The sequence below is a fragment of the Oncorhynchus masou genome, chromosome 9, assembly GCF_036934945.1.
Source record: "Oncorhynchus masou masou isolate Uvic2021 chromosome 9, UVic_Omas_1.1, whole genome shotgun sequence".
Classification (NCBI taxonomy): domain Eukaryota; kingdom Metazoa; phylum Chordata; class Actinopteri; order Salmoniformes; family Salmonidae; genus Oncorhynchus; species Oncorhynchus masou.
This window is the reverse complement of record NC_088220.1, coordinates 75,460,917-75,480,711: the sequence shown is the minus strand read 5'-3', so window position 1 is coordinate 75,480,711 and position 19,795 is coordinate 75,460,917. Positions and strand designations below refer to the sequence as shown.

The 19,795-nt window shown below is 47.5% G+C and overlaps 1 protein-coding gene across 1 annotated transcript in view; it reads right to left on the bottom strand.

Annotated features, from left to right (window-relative positions):
- The window catches only part of LOC135546636 (protocadherin Fat 3-like), a 333,832-nt gene that overhangs the window by 64,477 nt on the left and 249,560 nt on the right, over positions 1–19,795 (bottom strand). The window contains 3 exon segments of the mRNA XM_064975226.1: positions 1,270–1,409; positions 11,954–12,164; positions 12,903–13,217. Coding sequence (XP_064831298.1) covers positions 1,270–1,409; positions 11,954–12,164; positions 12,903–13,217 — 666 coding nt within the window.

Genomic DNA, 19,795 nt, shown 5'->3' with positions numbered 1-19,795 from the left:
CGCAACATTTTCACAAAAACCAGATAACCAAATAAATAAAATCATTTACCTTTGAAGAGCTTCTGATGTTTTCAATGAGGAGACTCTCAGTTACATACCAAATGCGCAGTTTTTCCTGAAAGCGTCTGTGTGTAGGAGAAATCGTTCCGTTTTCTACATTGCGTCTGGCTACAAAACGAACCGAAAATTCAGTCACCTACAACGTAAAACTTTTTCCGGATTAACGACATAATATCGAAAACATGGCAAACGTTGTTTGGAATCAATCCTCAAGGTGTTTTTTCACATATCTCTTCATTGATATGCAGTTCGTGGAAGCTTGCTGTCCTCTCTGTATCCCATGGAAAAATACTGGCAGGTGACTTTGCGCACCAATTTCGGCGCAGGACACCGCGGGACACCTGGTAAATGTGGTCTCTTATGGTCAATCTTCCAATGATCTGCCTACAAATACGTCACAATGCTGCAGACACCTTGGGAAACGACAGAAAGGGCACGCTCATTCCTCTCGCATTCACAGCCATATAAGGAGACAAGAAAACAGAGCCTCAAAAATCCTGCTCATTTCCTGGATGCCATCTCATCTTGGTTTTGCCTGAAGCTCACGTTCTAGGGCACGCACAGAAAATATATTGGTAGTTCTGGACACGTCAGAGTGTTTTCTTTCGAATGCTATCAATTATATGCATAGTCGAGCATCTTTTTGTGACAAAATATCTTGTTTAAAACGGGAACGTTTTTCATCCAAAAATGAAATAGCGCCCCCAGAGCATCAACAGGTTAAGAAGGAAAGAAATTCCGCACATTGACTTGTATCAATGCACACCTGTTAATTGAAATTGTTAATTGAAATGCATTCCAGGTGACTACCTCATGAAGCTGGTTGAGAGAATGCCAAGAATGTGCAAAGCTGTCATCAAGGCAAAGGGTGGCTACTTTGAAGAATTTCAAGTATAAAATATACTTTCTTGGTTACTACATGATTCCATATGTGTTATTTCATAGTTTTTATATTTTCACTATTATTCTACAATGTAGAATGTAAAAATAAAGAAAACCCTGGAATGAGTAAGTGTGTCCAAACTTTTGACTGGTACTGGATGTGGTTTATCATGTACTTTATGAGGGTGTGTGTGAGGATGCATGCGTGTTTATACATATTCAGATGGATAGGTGGTAGCACGCCAAAATCAACATGTACAGGTAGGAGATTTGGCTCTTTCTGAGAATAAATAGAGATATGATATGTTGCATCTCCAGCTGCAGTACCTGTGTGGCTGCAGAGTTGGTACCGTCCGTCACCTCCACAGTCATGTTGTAGAAGGAGCGCTGCTCAGCGTCAAGAGGCTTAGCGATGATGATGGTGCCCACGCCCTTCTCTATGTCAAACAGACTGTCAGTGTTACCGCCTGGCCAGGAGGGGGGGATGGAGAGCAGAGGGGTTTAGAGACAGATGGGGGGACTGGTTTATTAAAATCACACTCTTTTCTCTCTCACTCACATGCTCTTCTCTCTCTCTCTCTCTCTCTCTCTTTACCTCTCACACACAAACTATCACACGTAAAAATATTTTTTAATAAGTGTATGGATCTGTGATAGTGAAAAACAGGGAAGGAGACTGAATTGTGGCTGTGACAGTGTTGTGGGGAGTGTATGATCTGAACAATTCCTGGCTCTCTGCCAGGGAATACATAAATAGACACAAACACACACAAATACAACATTACACGAAAAAGTGCACACACATAAACTAATAGGGAGTGGGCATGCACAATCACTTGGTTCAGAAATACAAGTGTGTGTGTGTGTGTGTGTGTGTGTGTGTGTGTGTGTGTGTGTGTGTGTGTGTGTGTGTGTGTGTGTGTGTCTTCCTAACAATCTGTGAGTAATTACTAGGTTCAGACAGATCCAATGAGACTGTGACAAACTGAAGTCTTTCCTCCTCTTCCAAATAACAATTAAGAGACAGTGACCCAGTAAACAAGAGAGCCCTCAAAGACTGAATTAACAGAGCCCTCAAAGACTTAATTAACAGAGCCTTCAAAGACTGAATTAACAGAGCCTTCAAAGACTGAATTAATAGAGCCCTCAAATACTTAATTAACAGAGACTTCAAAGACTGAATTAGCAGAGCCCTCAAAGACTGAATTAACAGAGCCTTCAAAGACTGAATTAACAGAGCCTTCAAAGACTGAATTAGCAGAGCCCTCAAAGACTGAATTAACAGAGCCTTCAAAGACTGAATTAACAGAGCCTTCAAAGACTGAATTAGCAGAGCCCTCAAAGACTGAATTAACAGAGCCCTCAAAGACTGAATTAACAGAGCCCTCAAAGACTGAATTAACAGAGCCCTCAAAGACTGAATTAACAGAGCCCTCAAAGACTGAATTAACAGAGCCCTCAAAGACTGAATTAACAGAGCCCTCAAAGACTGAATTAACAGAGCCCTCAAAGACTGAATTAACAGAGCCCTCAAAGACTGAATTAACAGAGCCCTCAAAGACTGAATTAACAGAGCCCTCAAAGACTTAATTAACAGAGCCCTCAAAGACTGAATTAACAGAGCCCTCAAAGACTGAATTAACAGAACCAACAAAGACTGACTTAACAGAGCCTTCAAAGACTGAATTAACAGTGCCATCAAATACTGAATTCACAGAGCCATCAAAGACTGAATTAACAGAGCCTGTGTCAATGGAGCTCCAGCCGTGAATGGGTTTGAGTCTGAAATTAGCCCACGAAGACTGGCTGTAATTACACCACAGCCTCATCTCTGCTACCTAATTGATTTAAATTGACATTTAGGCCTCACGCAGATCCCAGCTCACAGCTCAGAGTGTGGTGTGATGTAAGGGTCCAGATTAAAGTGTCTGCTTGTCTGCATGCCTGTGCGTATACTATCAAATCACATTGTATTGGTCACATGCAGATGTTATTGTGGGTGTCGTGGAATGCTTGTGTTTCTAGCTCCAACAGTGCAGTAATATCTAACAATTCACAACGATACACACACATCTAAAAGTAAAAGAACGGAATTAAGAAATATATAAATATATTGAATGAGTATGTGTGTATGACTGAGATTATGTGTGTGTGTGTGTGTGTGTGTGTGTGGCACTCGTGGTGCAGACTCAAAGGGATTCCACCCCGGCGTCTCTGTTTAATAAAGTTATGACCTCAGCCCAGCATCAGCTAAGGCTATAACGCTCCACCACTCAACCGTGTGTGTGTGTGTGTGTGTGTGTGTGTGTGTCCTATTTGTGCTTTGGTTAGGATAAACACTTCCAGTTCTCTATCATTTGTCTCTTAAACCATTAGAACTCCAGTGATGGAGTCCTAATAGCTTTCCTCAAATGGAAGACACTAAACATAGCCACGCCCCTTTCTCTTTCACTTCACTTCTGCTAACAGTAATCTAGTGCTTTTACAGTTCAGTATGCTGATAAGAATCATATCCGTAACAGATGATTTTACACTCATTAGAGGAGTGCAACATACACGACAATAACATAAAGCATACAGTATTATGAAACATAAGCCATTAAAGAGTATTACAATACAAAATGGAGGCTTCAGAAGTGCCTCTGTCTGTCTGTCTGGAACCATCCTATATGGCCCAACCAACCCAACCCTCCATTTTGGGAAAGGAGGCACTGAGGTTTGGCACGGCGGAAACCCGGGCGACCGGAAAAAGAACAGTTCCCTTCCACCAAATTATAGAGGGGAAACCAAACCCACAGCGACATGGCTGTTATTAAACCCTCTGTTGAATGCTAAAATTGCTTCCCTCAGTCTCTCCCTTCAGATTAGTAAGGGAAGCCGCTCCAGTGCTTAAAAACACTCTGGCAGGCAGCACAACCGATAAAGAGGCATATTTATCTTCCTTTCAACGAAGGAGGAGGGGAGAAAGTTTGTGTTTGGCGTAAATAGATAAAACAAAGCAAATGAACAAAAGAAGAGGGAAAAGAGGACAATCCTCACTCTGTTCAGAAATTAGTTAGTGAGTACAACGAAGCCTTCCCTAACTAGCTTCAATCGGTTGAGAAAATGGCTGAGATATAGTTTCATTGAGTGAGTAGGGAGTCTGGGATTTCTGGGATTGATTGGAATAGGCTGGACCGGGGACATAGGATAAAACTGATTGGCATCATCATCACAGTCATGCTTTGTCTAGATTGGCTTGATATTATAGAACACAGCTGTCTGGGTTGACTTGATATATAGAACACAGCTGTCTGGATTGGCTTGATATTATAGAACACAGCTGTCTGGATTGGCTTGATATTATAGAACACAGCTGTCTGGGTTGACTTGATATATAGAACACAGCTGTCTGGATTGGCTTGATATTATAGAACACAGCTGTCTGGATTGGCTTGATATTATAGAACACAGCTGTCTGGATTGGCTTGATATTATAGAACACAGCTGTCTGGATTGGCTTGATATTATAGAACACAGCTGTCTGGGTTTACTTGATATAAAGAACACAGCTGTCTGGATTGACTTGAAATATAGAACACAGCTGTCTGGATTGACTTGATATATAGAACACAGCTGTCTGGGTTGACTTGATATATAGAACACAGCTGTCTGGGTTTACTTGATATATAGAACACTGTCTGGATTGACTTGATTGACTTGATATATATAAGTCTGGATTGACTTGATATATAGAACACAGCTGTCTGGGTTGACTTGATATAAAGAACACAGCTGTCTGGGTTGAACACAGCTGTCTGGATTGACTTGATATATATAACACAGCTGTCTGGGTTCTGGGTTTACTTGATATATAGAACACAGCTGTCTGGATTGACTTGATATATATAAGTCTGGATTGACTTGATATATAGAACACAGCTGTCTGGGTTTACTTGATATAAAGAACACAGCTGTCTGGATTGACTTGATATATAGAACACAGCTGTCTGGGTTGACTTGATATATAGAACACAGCTGTCTGGGTTTACTTGATATATAGAACACAGCTGTCTGGATTGACTTGATATATATAAGTCTGGATTGACTTGATATATAGAACACAGCTGTCTGGGTTTACTTGATATAAAGAACACAGCTGTCTGGATTGACTTGATATATAGAACACAGCTGTCTGGATTGACTTGATATATATAAGTCTGGATTGACTTGATATATAGAACACAGCTGTCCGGGTTGACTTGATATAAAGAACACAGCTGTCTGGATTGACTTGATATATAGAACAGCTGTCTGGATTGAATTGATATATAGAACACAGCTGTCTGGATTGACTTGATATATAGAACACAGCTGTCTGGATTGACTTGATACATAGAAACCAAATGTTGAGTGGTTAAAACAGTAGCCGTTTGGACGGTGTGTGTGTGTGTGTGTGTGTGTGTTTAGGAGGTTTAATAGCAGCTAAATTATAGTATAATGGCTATGTTTTACTTTCTAGGCAGTAATGCGTTTAGCAGTGGATTAGTGTTTACGTGTGTGTGTGTGTGTGTGTGCAGGTGCATAATTAAGTGTGCGTGTGTCAGTGTGTGAGCGTGGTGTGTGTGTGCGTGCGGTCTTCTGGTGAATAATGGCTTGGGCAGTCTGGGTCTGGCCCGTAAATAAATCACAGTGTTTCGCTCCTCTACTTTCACCTGGCCCCTGAGCGCACACACACACACACACACACACACACACACACACACGGGCATTTTCTTATAACACTCCCTCCATCTCCTCACTCTAATCCAATCCATCCCTGATGCTGTACCACCTACGTTTCCTTTCTCCCTCTCTCCATCTTTCACTAAGCCCCTCTCTCTTTAATAAGTCTCTTCTCTTCTCCTCTCTTTCTCTTCTGACCTCTGCTCCTTCCATTTTTAATAAGTCTCTCATTTCACTCCTCCACTTTCCATCTCTTCTTCACTCGGTCCCTCTCTCATTTTCTCCTGTCCACTTTCTCTTCCCTCTCTCTATCGTTATCCCTACCCCTCGCCTCTCCCTCTCTCTCCCTCCATCCTCTCCCTGTTGGTTCCTGTGATTGGAAAGGTGCCTGTGGCAGAGCAACAGACAGTTACAGTGAGGGACCCTCTCTAACCAGGGGCACAGTGACCATGTGTCCACCCCTAACCCACAACTCTCACTAACCAGCCATCCACTTAATTGGGTCGTCAGTGGGAGGTGTATGTAATAATGTAGTGTGTGTGTGTATGTGTCTGTATGTGTGTGCGTGCGTGTATGTGTGTCTGTGTGAGTACAAAAGAGTGTGTGCGTTGTTTTGTGTGGGTAAGTGTTTGTGTGCGTCCGTACGTGTGTTCCTGCATGTGTGTGTGCTTGTGCGTGTGTTTCCACTTTTGTGTGTGTGTGTGTCGCTGACAGCTCAGGGATGGTGGGCGTGATGTTTCCCCAAACACTGATGCTTTAGCAGGTCATTAGACAAAGCTGTCGCCAGGGTCGCTCAGGGACCGTTGCCATGGCAGCAGATATGGGCTTCACTATAAAGGGACACCACAGAGTCTGATAGCCAATTTAGTATAGCAAGGAATTTCTCGAAAACGAATCACTTATGTTAACCTTGGAAGAAAGAGTTAGTGTACATTATACATGTGGGAAGCACACACACAAACACACCAAAACACACATCCACACTCTGTTAAGCTTCTGTGTGGGATGTACATTACACACACACACACACGCACACGCACACGCACACACACACACACACAAACTCACACACATCCACTCTGTCGAGCTTCTGTGTAGGGAAAACCCGTTACCTGCCCCGCCCCCTTTGTCTCAAACCAACCAATCAGAAGAAGGTGTGAGCAGCACTGGGCACACAGTGAATAATGGGAAAAGCACAGGTGAATGATGGGTAAAATAAAAGAGGAAGGAAAGGAAAATGAAGCAGAAAAAAGCAGTTCGAAGTCAAACTGAGATACCTTCTGTGGAACAGTTCCTGCCACAAGCGGTCTGCAGTATATAGAACATCTCACGGAAAGGCCTGGGACCTTCCAGACACGAAGCATTGAGAGAGGAGAGAAGAGGAGAGAAAGAGTGAGACAGGGAGAAAGGAAAGAAGAGAGACAGGGGGAGGGTGTGAAGGGGAGTGGATGTGAGACAGAAACGGGGGAAAGAGAGAGGTGAGGAAAGAGGGTGAGGAATGATAATGGTAAAAGGGGAGGATGTTGAAAGAGAGAGAGTGAGTAAAGTAAGGAAAGGATGGAAGGACAGGGAGATACATAGGGCAAAGGGAGGCGGAATTAAAAGGGTGAGAGAAGGAGAAGGAAAGAAGGACAGGGAGATAAAGGAATTAAAAGGAGGGAGAAAGGGTAAAGTAAGGAAAGGAAGGACAGGGAGATACATAGGGCAAAGGGAGGAGGAATTAAAAGGAGGGAGAGAGAAGGAGAGTAAAGTAAAAAGAAGGAAACATAAGGCAAAGGAAGGACAGGGAGATAAAGTAAAGGACAGGGAGATGCAAAGGGAGGAGGAATTAAAAGGAGGGAGAGAGAAGGAGAGTAAAGTAAGGAAAGGATGGAAGGACAGGGAGATACATAGGGCAAAGGGAGGAGGAATTAAAAGGAAAGGAAGGAAGGAAGGACAGGGAGATACATAGTTAAAAGGAGGGAGAGAGAAGGAGAGTAAAGTAAGGAAAGGATGGAAGGACAGGGAGATACATAGGGCAAAAAGGGAGGAGGAATTAAAAGGAGGAGGAATTAAAAGGATGGAAGGACAGGGAGATGAAAGGGAGGAGGAATTAAAAGGAGGTAAAGTAAGGAAAGGATGGAAGGACAGGGAGATACATAGGGCAAAGGGAGGAGGAATTAAAAGGAGGGAGAGAGAAGGAGAGTAAAGTAAGGAAATGGAAGGACAGGGAGATGCAAAGAAGGAATTAAAAGGAGGGAGAGAGAAGGAGAGTAAAGTAAGGAAAGGATGGAAGGACAGGGAGATACATAGGGCAAAGGGAGGAGGAATTAAAAGGAGGGAGAGAGAAGGAGAGTAAAGTAAGGGAAGGATGGAAGGACAGGGAGATGCAAAGGAGGAGGAATTAAAAGGAGGGAGAGAGAAGGAGAGTAAAGTAAGGAAAGGATGGAAGGACTGGATAAGGGTCTGCTAAATGACTTGAATGTAATGTAAATGTAAGGACAGGGAGATACAGGGAGGAGGAATTAAAAGGAGGGAGAGAGAAGGAGAGTAAAGTAAGGAAAGGATGGAAGGACAGGGAGATACATAGGGCAAAGGGAGGAGGAATTAAAAGGAGGGAGAGAGAAGGAGAGTAAAGTAAGGAAAGGATGGAAGGACAGGGAGATACATAGGGCAAAGGGAGGAGGAATTAAAAGGAGGGAGAGAGAAGGAGAGTAAAGTAAGGAAAGGATGGAAGGACAGGGAGATGCAAAGGGAGGAGGAATTAAAAGGAGGGAGAGAGAAGGAGAGTAAAGTAAGGAAAGGATGGAAGGACAGGGAGAGATACAAGAGGGAGGAGGAATAGGGCAAAGGGAGGAGGAATTAAAAGGAGGGAGAGAGAAGGAGAGTAAAGTAAGGAAAGGATGGAAGGACAGGGAGATACATAGGGCAAAGGGAGGAGGAATTAAAAGGAGGAGAGAGAAGGAGAGTAAAGTAAGGAAAGGATGGAAGGACAGGGAGATACATAGGGCAAAGGGAGGAGGAATTAAAAGGAGGGAGGAAGAGTAAAGAAAGGAGGGTGGAAGGACAGGGAGATAGGGCAAAGAGAGGAGGAATTAAAAGGAGGGAGAGAGAAGGATAAAGTAAAAGGGATGGAAGGACAGGGAGATGCAAGGAGGAGGAATTAAAAGGAGGGAGAGAGAAGGAGAGTAAAGTAAGGAAAGGGTGGAAGGACAGGGAGATACATAGGGCAAAGGGAGGAGGAATTAAAATGAGGGAGAGAGAAGGAGAGTAAAGTAAGGAAAGGATGGAAGGACAGGGAGATACATAGGGCAAAGGGAGGAGGAATTAAAAGGAGGGAGAGAGAAGGAGAGTAAAGTAAGGAAAGGATGGAAGGACAGGGAGATACATAGGGCAAAGGGAGGAGGAATTAAAAGGGAGGGAGAGAGAAGGAGAGAGAGATGTGATTCCAGAGGAGAAAACAGGTGAGGCATTGAGCAGAGAAAAGAGGAGGAGAGGGGTATACAGGAGAGTAGAGTAGTAGGCCAGAGAGAGCAGCCATAGCCAGAGAGAGCTTAGAGCTGGAAGCACAAGCCAGAAGGTATCTCCCACTGGAACACACACTGACCGCCACTGCTCAGTGACAACAAAAGAGAGATGGATCATGGAGCATTCTGGGAAATGAGGTCCTGACCATGTAGTCCATCCACTTGTCTCTGGACTGAATGCGCTCAACATAAACTTACCTACCCACAGTGCAGTTCGGCTAGAGAATTATCAGCTTTATAAATATTATATTGCATTATATAAAAAATAGTTATATAGACGGACCACAATCAATTCCTAGAAAGTTGAACAGCCTAATCATGTTAATTCTAACAAAACTTAATTTCTAATAAAACTAAATGGATTTTACAATGTTTATTAAATGAATGACAATTATTAATGCAAGATTAAAACTGACTAGCTTTGACAGTAATTCATTCACCAAACAATGTGAACTTGTTAAATGTCGCTGTTGTTTGCAGAAAACTGCAGATATGAAAACGGAACATGACATAACCTTGTTGAGTCTTTTATGTGGATAGGGATTAGACGTCAAAATATCAAAATGTTTCAGATTAAGAAAATACTTGGTGTGGCATGTCCCTGGCATTTCAAGCCTCTTAAAGGGACATTCCACTGATCTTACACAACATTCTTTACCGTGAGAATAAGACAAATTAAATTGTTTCTGAAATCAGCATGTCAAAGACATATTTCTTAGCAGCTGTAGTTGGTAGAATGCGGATCAATCCTTATGGCAAAAAAACATAATGAATACAGTGGGGCAAAAAAGTATTTAGTCAGCCACCAATTGTGCAAGTTCTCCCACTTAAAAAGATGAGAGAGGCCTGTAATTTTCATCATAGGTACACTTCAACTATGACAGACAAAATTAGGAAAAAAATCCAGTAAATCACATTGTAGGATTTTTTATGAATTTATTTGCAAATTATGGTGGAAAGTAAGTATTTGGTCAATAACAAAAGTTTCTCAATACTTTGTTATATATCCTTTGTTGGCAATGACAGAGGTCAAACATTTTCTGTAAGTCTTCACACGCTGTTGCTGGTATTTTGGCCCATTCCTCCATGCAGATCTCCTCTAGAGCAGTGATGTTTTGGGGCTGTTGCTGGGCAACATGGACTTTCAACTCCCTCCAAAGATTTTCGATGGGGTTGAGATCTGGAGACTGGCGAGGCCACTCCAGGACCTTAGAATGCTTCTTACTAAGCCACTACTTCGTTGCCCAGGCGGTGTGTTTCGGATCATTGCCATGCTGAAAGACCCAGCCACGTTTCATCTTCAATGCCCTTGCTGATGGAAGGAGGTTTTCACTCAAAATCTCACGATACATGGTCCCATTCATTCTTTCCTTTACACGGATCAGTCGTCCTGGTCCCTTTGCAGAAAAACAGCCCCAAAGCATGATGTTTCCACCACCATGCCTCACAGTAGGTATGGTGTTCTTTGGATGCAACTCAGCATTCTTTGTCCTCCAAACACAACGAGATGAGTTTTCACAAAAAACTTCTATTTTGGTTTCATCTGACCATATGACATTCTCCCAATCTTCTTCTGGATCATCCAAATGCTCTCTAGCAAACTTCAGACGGGCCTGCACATGTACTGGCTTAAGCAGGGGGACACGTCTGGCACTGCAAAATTTGAGTCCCTGGTGGCGTAGTGTGTTACTGATGGTAGGCTTTGTTACTTTGGTCCCAGCTCTCTGCAGGTCATTCACTAGGTCTCCCCGTGTGGTTCTCGGATTTTTGTTCACCGTTTCTGTGATCCTTTTGACCCCACGGGGTGAGATCTTGCGTGGAGCCCCAGATCGAGGGAGATTATCAGTGGTCTTGTATGTCTTCCATTTCCTAAAAATTGCTCCCACAGTTGATTTCTTCAAACCAAGCTGCTTACCTATTGCAGATTCACCCTTCCCAGCCTGGTGCAGGTCTACAATTTTGTTTCTGGTGTCCTTTGACAGCTCTTTGTTCTTGGCCATAGTGGAGTATGGAGTGTGACTGTTTGAGGTTGTGGACAGGTGTCTTTTATACCGATAACAAGATCAAACAGGTGCCATTAATGCAGGTAACGAGTGGAGGACAGAGGAGCCTCTTAAAGAATAAGTTACAGGTCTGTGAGAGACAGAAATCTTGCTTGTTTGTAGATGACCAAATACTTATTTTCCACCATAATTTGCAAATCAATTCATTAAAAATCCTACAATGTGATTTTCTGGATTTTTTTCCCTCATTTTGTCTGTCATAGTTGAAGTGTACCTATGATGAAAAATACAGACCTTTCTCATCTTTTTAAGTGGGAGAACTTGGTGGCTGACTAAATACTTTTTTGCCCCACTGTATTTAAGCACTTTAAAGGGGCAGTTAATTTCAAAATGTAAAATGTTGTCAATCTACCGAAGAGAGTGAATTAACCCCTTTAAGCACATGGCATTTTTCTCCATTAGATTTCCCAGACAGGGACTTTGAGACATCTCAATTGCTTCTCCACTGACATACAGACCTTTACAGCTGGTGGTTTGTGCTCAAATCGCCATGGTGACCGTGGGATGGCAGAGGAGAGAGAGAGAGAGACACACTGGCAACAGACCATGCAGTGAGGTCACAGTCCCTGAGCTGGGCCTCACGCACAAACACACACATCAAACCAAACCGTCAGCCCAAACCCCATGCACTAATAATTGTACACAGCCTACCTGACTGACCTCACCTCAGCCAGTCAGATATATCCCTCCCACTAACAAACCCCACCCACCAGCCCCCGCCTCTGGGCGGAGCCTTACCTATGATGTCGAACCAGAGGGGATTGGAGTTCTGTTGCATGGAGACCACACCCACTATCTCGGCCACCTTGTCACTCTCCATGACGGTGAAGTTGTAGTACTGCTCGTCGAATAGGAGGGGATTCGCCAAAGCCGAGGGCTTACGGATCCACTCGATGTGCAGACGGGCCGTCGACCACTTCTGGGGGCGGCCATTATCTGTGGCTTTGATCTGGGGATGGGGAGGAACCAAGACTGGAATTAGGTGCTTTTTGTATATTTGTCTACATGAAAGAAAGAGTGAGAGAGAGGGAGAGCGAGAGCGAGAGAGAGCGAGAGCAAGAGCGAGAGAGAGAAGAAAGAGAGAAGGGGAGGAGAGAGGTGGGAGGGATGGGGGAGAGAGAGGGAAGAGAGGGGGGAGGAGAGAGGGAAGAGAGAGAGAGGGGGAGGAGAGAGGGAAGAGAGAGAGGGGGTGGAGAGAGGGAAGAGGGGGGGGATGGGGGAGAGAGAGGGAAGAGAGAGAGGGGAAGAGAGAGAGGGAAGAGAGGGAAGAGAGAGAGGGGGAGGAGAGAGGGAAGAGAGAGGGGGAGGAGAGAGGGAAGAGAGATGGGGAGGAGAGAGGGAAGAGAGAGAGGGGGGATGGGGAGAGAGAGGGAAGAGAGAGAGAGGAGAGGAGAGAGGGAAGAGAGAGAGGGGGGGATGGGGGAGAGAGAGGGAAGAGGGAGAGAGGGAGAGGAGAGAGGGAAGAGAGAGGGGGTGGGGGAGAGAGAGGGAAGAGAGAGAGAGGGGAGGAGAGAGGGAAGAGAGAGAGGGAAGAGAGGGGGGAGGAGAGAGGGAAGAGAGAGAGAGAGGGGGAGGAGAGAGGGAAGAGAGAGAGAGGGGGGGGAGAGGGGGTAGAAAAAGTCAAAGAGAATGGCAATTGGTTGGAAAGAGACACAGAGATTCAAAGTAAAGTTCAAATGTCACATACAGTGAGGATGTCGTAGCTCCCGGCGGTGAACTGCTTTCGTGATGACACCACCGCCGTCTTGGGGTCGATGAAGAACTTGCCGTCCTCGTTGCCATCGACGATGCTGTAGGAGAGGTCAGCGTTAACCCCTTCATCCCTGTCGTAGGCAAAGGCTCTGTAGATAGACTCTCCTCTCTTCCTCCTGTCCCTCTCTGGTAACTTGATCTGGTACACCTTCTCTGGGAACGTGGGCTTATTGTCATTCTCATCAAGCACGTGGACGATCACCCACACCGTGGAGTGTTTGGGGCTGGGACCGCCGTCCGACACCGTGACCTGCGTATCCACACACACGTAACCGGAGAAAATCAGACAGACACACACATGCACGCACAGAGACAGGGACAAACACAGATGCACACAGAGACGTACATATGCACACACAGGCAAACAGACAGAAAAAACAAGTACTCGCACGCACACACACACACACACACACACACGTAAACACACACACACACGTAAACACACACATACACACACGTAAACACACACACACACACACACACACACACACACACGTAAACACACACAGACACACACACGTAAACACACACACACACAGCAGAGAGAAAAAATAAGACATTTGTTAAGATTCACATCAGTTTTTTTCATCTGTCTAAACTAATTACAACAGTCATTCTGTCCTGCGTTTGTCTGACAACTGGAACACATCATCATATTTCCCAAGTGGGGATGGCTTTGCTTTTTATCTTCTTTCCTATGTTCTGACAGGTAATTAATCTGTCTCTGTTCCTACTTCCACCATGACGGAGAGCCTCTTGTAGATAAATGCAAAAGGGGGAGGGGCCAGAGGATGAGTTAGCCAATGAGAGATGGAATCCATGCCGTCCTGTCCATAAAACACATTTATATTCATTTTCGGGGGGAGATAAAGGACGTCGCCAGCTGCCATCAATTCAACACAAAGCTACAATTAATGTCCCCAGCGCTTATTGTTGGGTTTGTTTAAAAAGTCAATCTGTCATTTTAGAAGAAATGACACAGCGAGGAGGTTCCATCGCAATACGGAGAGAAATGCTAATGATTTACAGAGAGAGTGAGGGAGGGGTGGTGGAGGGGTAGTAGTGGGAGAGAGAGTGAGGGAGGGGTGGTGGAGGGGTAGTAGTGGGAGAGAGAGTGAGGGAGGGGTGGTGGAGGGTCAGTAGTGGGAGAGAGAGTGAGGGAGGGGTGGAGGAGGGGTAGTAGTGGGAGAGAGAGTGAGGGAGGGGTGGTGGAGGGTCAGTAGTGGGAGAGAGAGTGAGGGGTGGTGGTGGAGGGATAGTAGTGGGAGAGAGTGTGAGGGGTGGTGGTGGAGGGTTAGTAGTGGGAGAGAGAGTGAGGGAGGGGTGGTGGAGGGGTAGTAGTGGGAGAGAGAGTGAGGGAGGGGTGGTGGAGAGGTAGTAGTGGGAGAGAGAGTGAGGGAGGGGTGGTGGAGGGTCAGTAGTGAGAGAGAGAGTGAGTGAGGGGTGGTGGAGGGGTAGTAGTGGGAGAGGGAGTAAGGGAGGGGTGGTGGAGGGGTAGTAGTGGGAGAGAGAGTGAGGAATGGGTGGTGGAGGGTCAGTAGTGGGAGAGAGAGTGAGGAATGGGTGGTGGAGGGGTAGTAGTGGGAGAGGGAGTGAGGGAGGGGTGGTGGAGGGGTAGTAGTGGGAGAGAGAGTGAGGAATGGGTGGTGGAGGGGTAGTAGTGGGAGAGGGAGTGAGGGAGGGGTGGTGGAGGGGTAGTAGTGGGAGAGAGAGTGAGGGAGGGGTGGTGGAGGGTCAGTAGTGGGAGAGAGAGTGAGGGAGGGGTGGTGGAGGGTCAGTAGTGGGAGAGAGAGTGAGGGAGGGGTGGTGGAGGGGTAGTAGTGGGAGAGAGAGTGAGGGGTGGTGTTGGAGGGTCAGTAGTGGGAGAGAGAGTGAGGGATGGGTGGTGGAGGGGTAGTAGTGGGAGAGAGAGTGAGGGATGGGTGGTGGAGGGGTAGTAGTGGGAGGAGAGTGAGGGTTAGTAGTGGGAGAGAGAGTGAGGGGTGGTGTTGGAGGGTCAGTAGTGGGAGAGAGAGTGAGGGAGGGATGGTGGAGGGGTAGTAGTGGGAGAGAGAGTGAGGGTTGGTGTTGGAGGGTTAGTAGTGGGAGAGAGAGTGAGGGAGGGATGGTGGAGGGGTAGTAGTGGGAGAGAGAGTGAGGGTTGGTGTTGGAGGGTTAGTAGTGGGAGAGAGAGTGAGGGGTGGTGTTGGAGGGTTAGTAGTGGGAGAGAGAGTGAGGGGTGGTGTTGGAGGGTCAGTAGTGGGAGAGAGAGTGAGGGTTGTGGTTGGAGGGTTAGTAGTGGGAGAGAGAGTGAGGGGTGGTGTTGGAGGGTTAGTAGTGGGAGAGAGAGTGAGGGAGGGGTGGTGGAGGGGTAGTAGTGGGAGAGAGAGTGATGGAGGGGTGGCGGGAGGGTTAGTAGTGGGAGAGAGAGTGAGGGGTGGTGTTGGAGGGTTAGTAGTGGGAGAGAGAGTGAGGGAGGGGTGGTGGAGGGGTAGTAGTGGGAGAGAGAGTGAGGGGTGGTGTTGGAGGGTTAGTAGTGGGAGAGAGAGTGAGGGAGGTGGTGTTGGAGGGTAGTAGTGGGAGAGAGAGTGAGGGGTGGTGTTGGAGGGTTAGTAGTGGGAGAGAGAGTGAGGGAGGGGTGGTGGAGGGTAGTAGTGGGAGAGAGAGTGAGGGGGGGTGGTGGAGGGGTAGTAGTGGGAGAGAGAGTGAGGGGGGGTGTAGTGGGAGGGGGGAGGGGTGGTGGAGGGGTAGTAGTGGGAGAGGAGAGTGAGGGAGAGGGAGTGGGGGTGGTGGAGGGGTAGTAGTGGGAGAGAGAGTGAGGGATGGGTGGTGGAGGGGTAGTAGTGGGAGAGAGAGTGAGGGATGGGTGGTGGAGGGGTAGTAGTGGGAGAGAGAGTGAGGGAGGGGTGGTGGAGGGTCAGTAGTGGGAGAGAGAGTGAGGGAGGGGTGGTGGAGGGGTAGTAGTGGGAGAGGGAGTGAGGGAGGGGTGGTGGAGGGGTAGTAGTGGGAGAGGGAGTGAGGGAGGGGTGGTGGAGGGGTAGTAGTGGGAGAGAGAGGGGTGGTGGAGGGATGAGGGGAGAGAGTGGTGGTGGAGGGTTAGTAGTGGGAGAGAGAGTCAGGGAGGGGTGGTGGAGGGGTAGTAAGTGGGAGAGGGAGTGAGGGAGGGGTGGTGGAGGGTCAGTAGTGGGAGAGAGAGTGGGAGGGAGAGAGGTGGTGGAGGGAGTAGTGGGAGAGGAGGGGGAGGTGGAGGGGTAGTAGTGGGAGAGAGAGTGAGGGGTGGTGGTGGAGGGTTAGTAGTGGGAGAGAGAGTGAGGGAGGGGTGGTGGAGGGGTAGTAGTGGGAGAGAGAGTGAGGGGGGTGTTGGAGGGTTAGTAGTGGGAGAGAGAGTGAGGGGTGGTGGTGGAGGGTTAGTAGTGGGAGAGAGTGAGAGTGAGGGAGGGAGTGGTGGAGGGGTAGTAGTGGGAGAGAGAGTGAGGGGGGGTGTTGGAGCGTTAGTAGTGGGAGAGAGAGTGAGGGGTGGTGGTGGAGGGTTAGTAGTGGGAGAGAGAGTGGTGGGAGGGATGGTGGAGGGGAGGGGTAGTAGTGGGAGAGAGAGTGAGGGTTGGTGTTGGAGGGTTAGTAGTGGGAGAGAGAGTGAGGGGTGGTGTTGGAGGGTCAGTAGTGGGAGAGAGAGTGAGGGAGGGGTGGTGGAGGGGTAGTAGTGGGAGAGAGAGTGAGGGGTGGTGTTGGAGGGTTAGTAGTGGGAGAGAGAGTGAGGGATAGGTGGTGGAGGGGTAGTAGTGGGAGAGAGAGTGAGGGGTGGTGTTGGAGGGTTAGTAGTGGGAGAGAGAGTGAGGGGTGGTGTTGGAGGGTTAGTAGTGGGAGAGAGAGTGAGGGAGTGAGGGTGGGAGAGGGGTGGTGGAGGGGGAGAGAGAATAGTAGTGGGAGAGAGAGTGAGGGGTGGTGTTGGAAGGTTAGTAGTGGGAGAGAGAGTGAGGGAGGGGTGGTGGAGGGGTAGTAGTGGGAGAGAGAGTGATGGGTGGTGTTGGAGGGTTAGTAGTGGGAGAGAGAGTGAGGGGTGGTGTTGGAGGGTCAGTAGTGGGAGAGAGAGTGAGGGAGGGGTGGTGGAGGGGTAGTAGTGGGAGAGAGTAGTAGTGGGAGGTGTTGGAGGGTTAGTAGTGGGAGAGAGAGTGAGGGAGGGGTGGTGGAGGGTAGTAGTGGGAGAGGGAGTGAGGGAGGGGTGGTGGAGGGGTAGTAGTGGGAGAGAGAGTGAGGGGTGGTGGTGGAGGGTTAGTAGTGGGAGAGAGAGTGAGGGGTGGTGGTGGAGGGTAGTAGTGGGAGAGAGAGTGAGGGGGGTGGTGGAGGGGTAGTAGTGGGAGAGGGAGTGAGTGAGGGGGGAGAGAGGAGTGAGGGGGTTGGAGGCGTTAGGGTAGTAGTGGGAGAGAGAGAGAGTGAGGGGTTTGGGGAGAGAGAGAGGGGTAGTAGTGGGGAGAGAGAGTGAGGGGTGGTGTTAGAGGGGTAGTAGTGGGAGAGATAGTGAGGGAGGGGTGGTGGAGGGGTAGTAGTGGGAGAGAGAGTGAGGGAGGGGTGGTGGAGGGTTAGTAGTGGGGAGAGAGAGTGAGGGAGGGGGTGGAGGGTAGTAGTGGGAGAGAGAGTGAGGGGTGGTGGTGGAGGGGTAGGGGTGGTGGAGGGGAGTGAGGGGTGGTGGTGGAGGGGTAGTAGTGGGAGAGAGGGAGTGAGGGGGTGGTGGTAGTAGAGAGGGTAGTAGTGGGAGAGTAGTGGGAGGGAGTGAGGGGGTGTGGTGGAGGGGTAGTAGTGGGAGAGAGAGTGAGGGGGGTAGAGGGGTAGTAGTGGGAGAGAGAGTGAGGGCTGGTGTTAGAGGGTAGTAGTGGGAGAGATAGTGAGGGAGGGGGGGGTAGTAGTGGGAGAGAGAGTGGGGAGGGGTGGTGGAGGGTTAGTAGTGGGAGAGGGAGTGAGGGAGGGGTGGTGGAGGGGTAGTAGTGGGAGAGAGAGTGAGGGAGGGGTGGTGGAGGGGTAGTAGTGGGAGAGAGAGTGAGGGGTTTGGTAGAGGGGTAGTAGTGGGAGAGAGAGTGAGGGGGTTGGTGTTAGAGGGGTAGTAGTGGGAGAGATAGTGAGGGGGGGTGGTGGAGGGGTAGTAGTGGGAGAGAGAGTGAGGGGGGGGAGGGTGGTGGAGGGGTAGTAGTGGGAGAGAGAGTGAGGGGTTTGGTAGAGGGTAGTAGTGGGAGAGAGAGTGAGGGGAGTGGTGGAGAGGTGGGAGAGGGAGTGGTTTGGTAGGGGTAGTAGTGGGAGAGAGAGTGAGTGGGGGGTGGTGGAGGGGTAGTAGTGGGAGAGAGGAGTGAGGGGTTTGGAGTGGTAGTAGTGGGAGAGAGAGTGAGGGGTAGTGGTGGAGGGTTAGTAGTGGGAGAGAGAGTGAGTGAGGGGTGGTGGAGGGGTAGTAGTGGGAGAGGGAGAGAGGGAGGGGTGGTGGAGGGGTAGTAGTGGGAGAGGGAGAGAGGGAGGTAGCTAGGGAGAGGGGTAAGGCGGAGGTAGGCAGAGTAAACTCCCATATCTACTGGGTGAAATACCACAGTGTGCCATCATAGCAGCAAGATTTGTGACCTGTTGCCAGAACAAACACCACTGTTAAAACAACCCATATTTTTGTTTATTTATTCTCCCTATTGTAGTTTAACTATGTGCACATCGTTACAACACTATATAGACATAATATGACATTTGAAATGTCTTTATTCTTTTGGAACCTCTGAGTGTAATGTTTACTGTTCATTTTATTGTATATTATCTACCTCACTTGCTTTGGCAATGTTAACATATGTTTCCCATGCCAATAAAGCCCTTGAATTGAATTGAATTGAATGGAGAGAAGGAGGGAGGGAGGGAGGGAGACAACAGGGGTGTGTGAAAGGAACCTAAATGACAGCATAAGGGAAGAATAGAGGATGAATGAGAAATGAAGAACTTTGGGAACATCCCTCCGAGCCTGTGGCGGTTGACCCCCTCTGTGAGTGAATGTAATCCGCTTTGTACAGCACAGTGAGAGAGAGGTAGAGACAGAGAGGGAAAAGGGTGAACAAGCAAGTGGCGGCCACAGTGAAGGACAACAATATTCACTAAAGGTCGACATGAACAGATCTCCATTCATGAGAGAGAGAGGAGAGAGAGAACCAAAGAGAGAAACATAATTAAAGAGAGACAGGAGAGCCTGGGGAATACATGGCCTGTCAACAACATACAGCAGCACAAGGACAGCACAGACAGGCTAGCTAGCATACACTGAACATACGCTAATGCAGCTAAAACATACCAATATACTGTATACACTAAGCTTCTGATTATACAAAGACATTATTACAGAAGACCCAACAGCTATCAGTGTATTATACTGTACATACAATACCGTTCAAAAGTTTGGGGTCACTTAGAAATGTCCTTATTTTTTAAATAAAAGCACATTTTTTGTCCATTAAAAAAACGTAAAATTGATCAGAAATACAGTGTAGACATTGTTAATGTTGTAAATTACTATTGTAGCTGGAAACGCTAGAATTTTTATGGAATCTCTACAAAGACGTACAGAGGCCCATTATCATTATCATCACTCCTGTGTTCCAATGGCACGTTGTGTTAGCTAATACAAGTTTATAATTTTAAAATGATAATTGATCTTTATAAAACCCTTTTGCAATGATGTTAACACAGCTGAAAACTGTTGTCCTGATTAAAGAAGCAATAAAACTGGCTTTCTTTAGACGAGTATCTGGAGCATCAGCACTTGTGGGTTCGATTAAAGGCTCAAAATGGCCAGAAAGAAAAACCTTTCTTTTGAAACTCGTCAGTCTATTCTTGTTC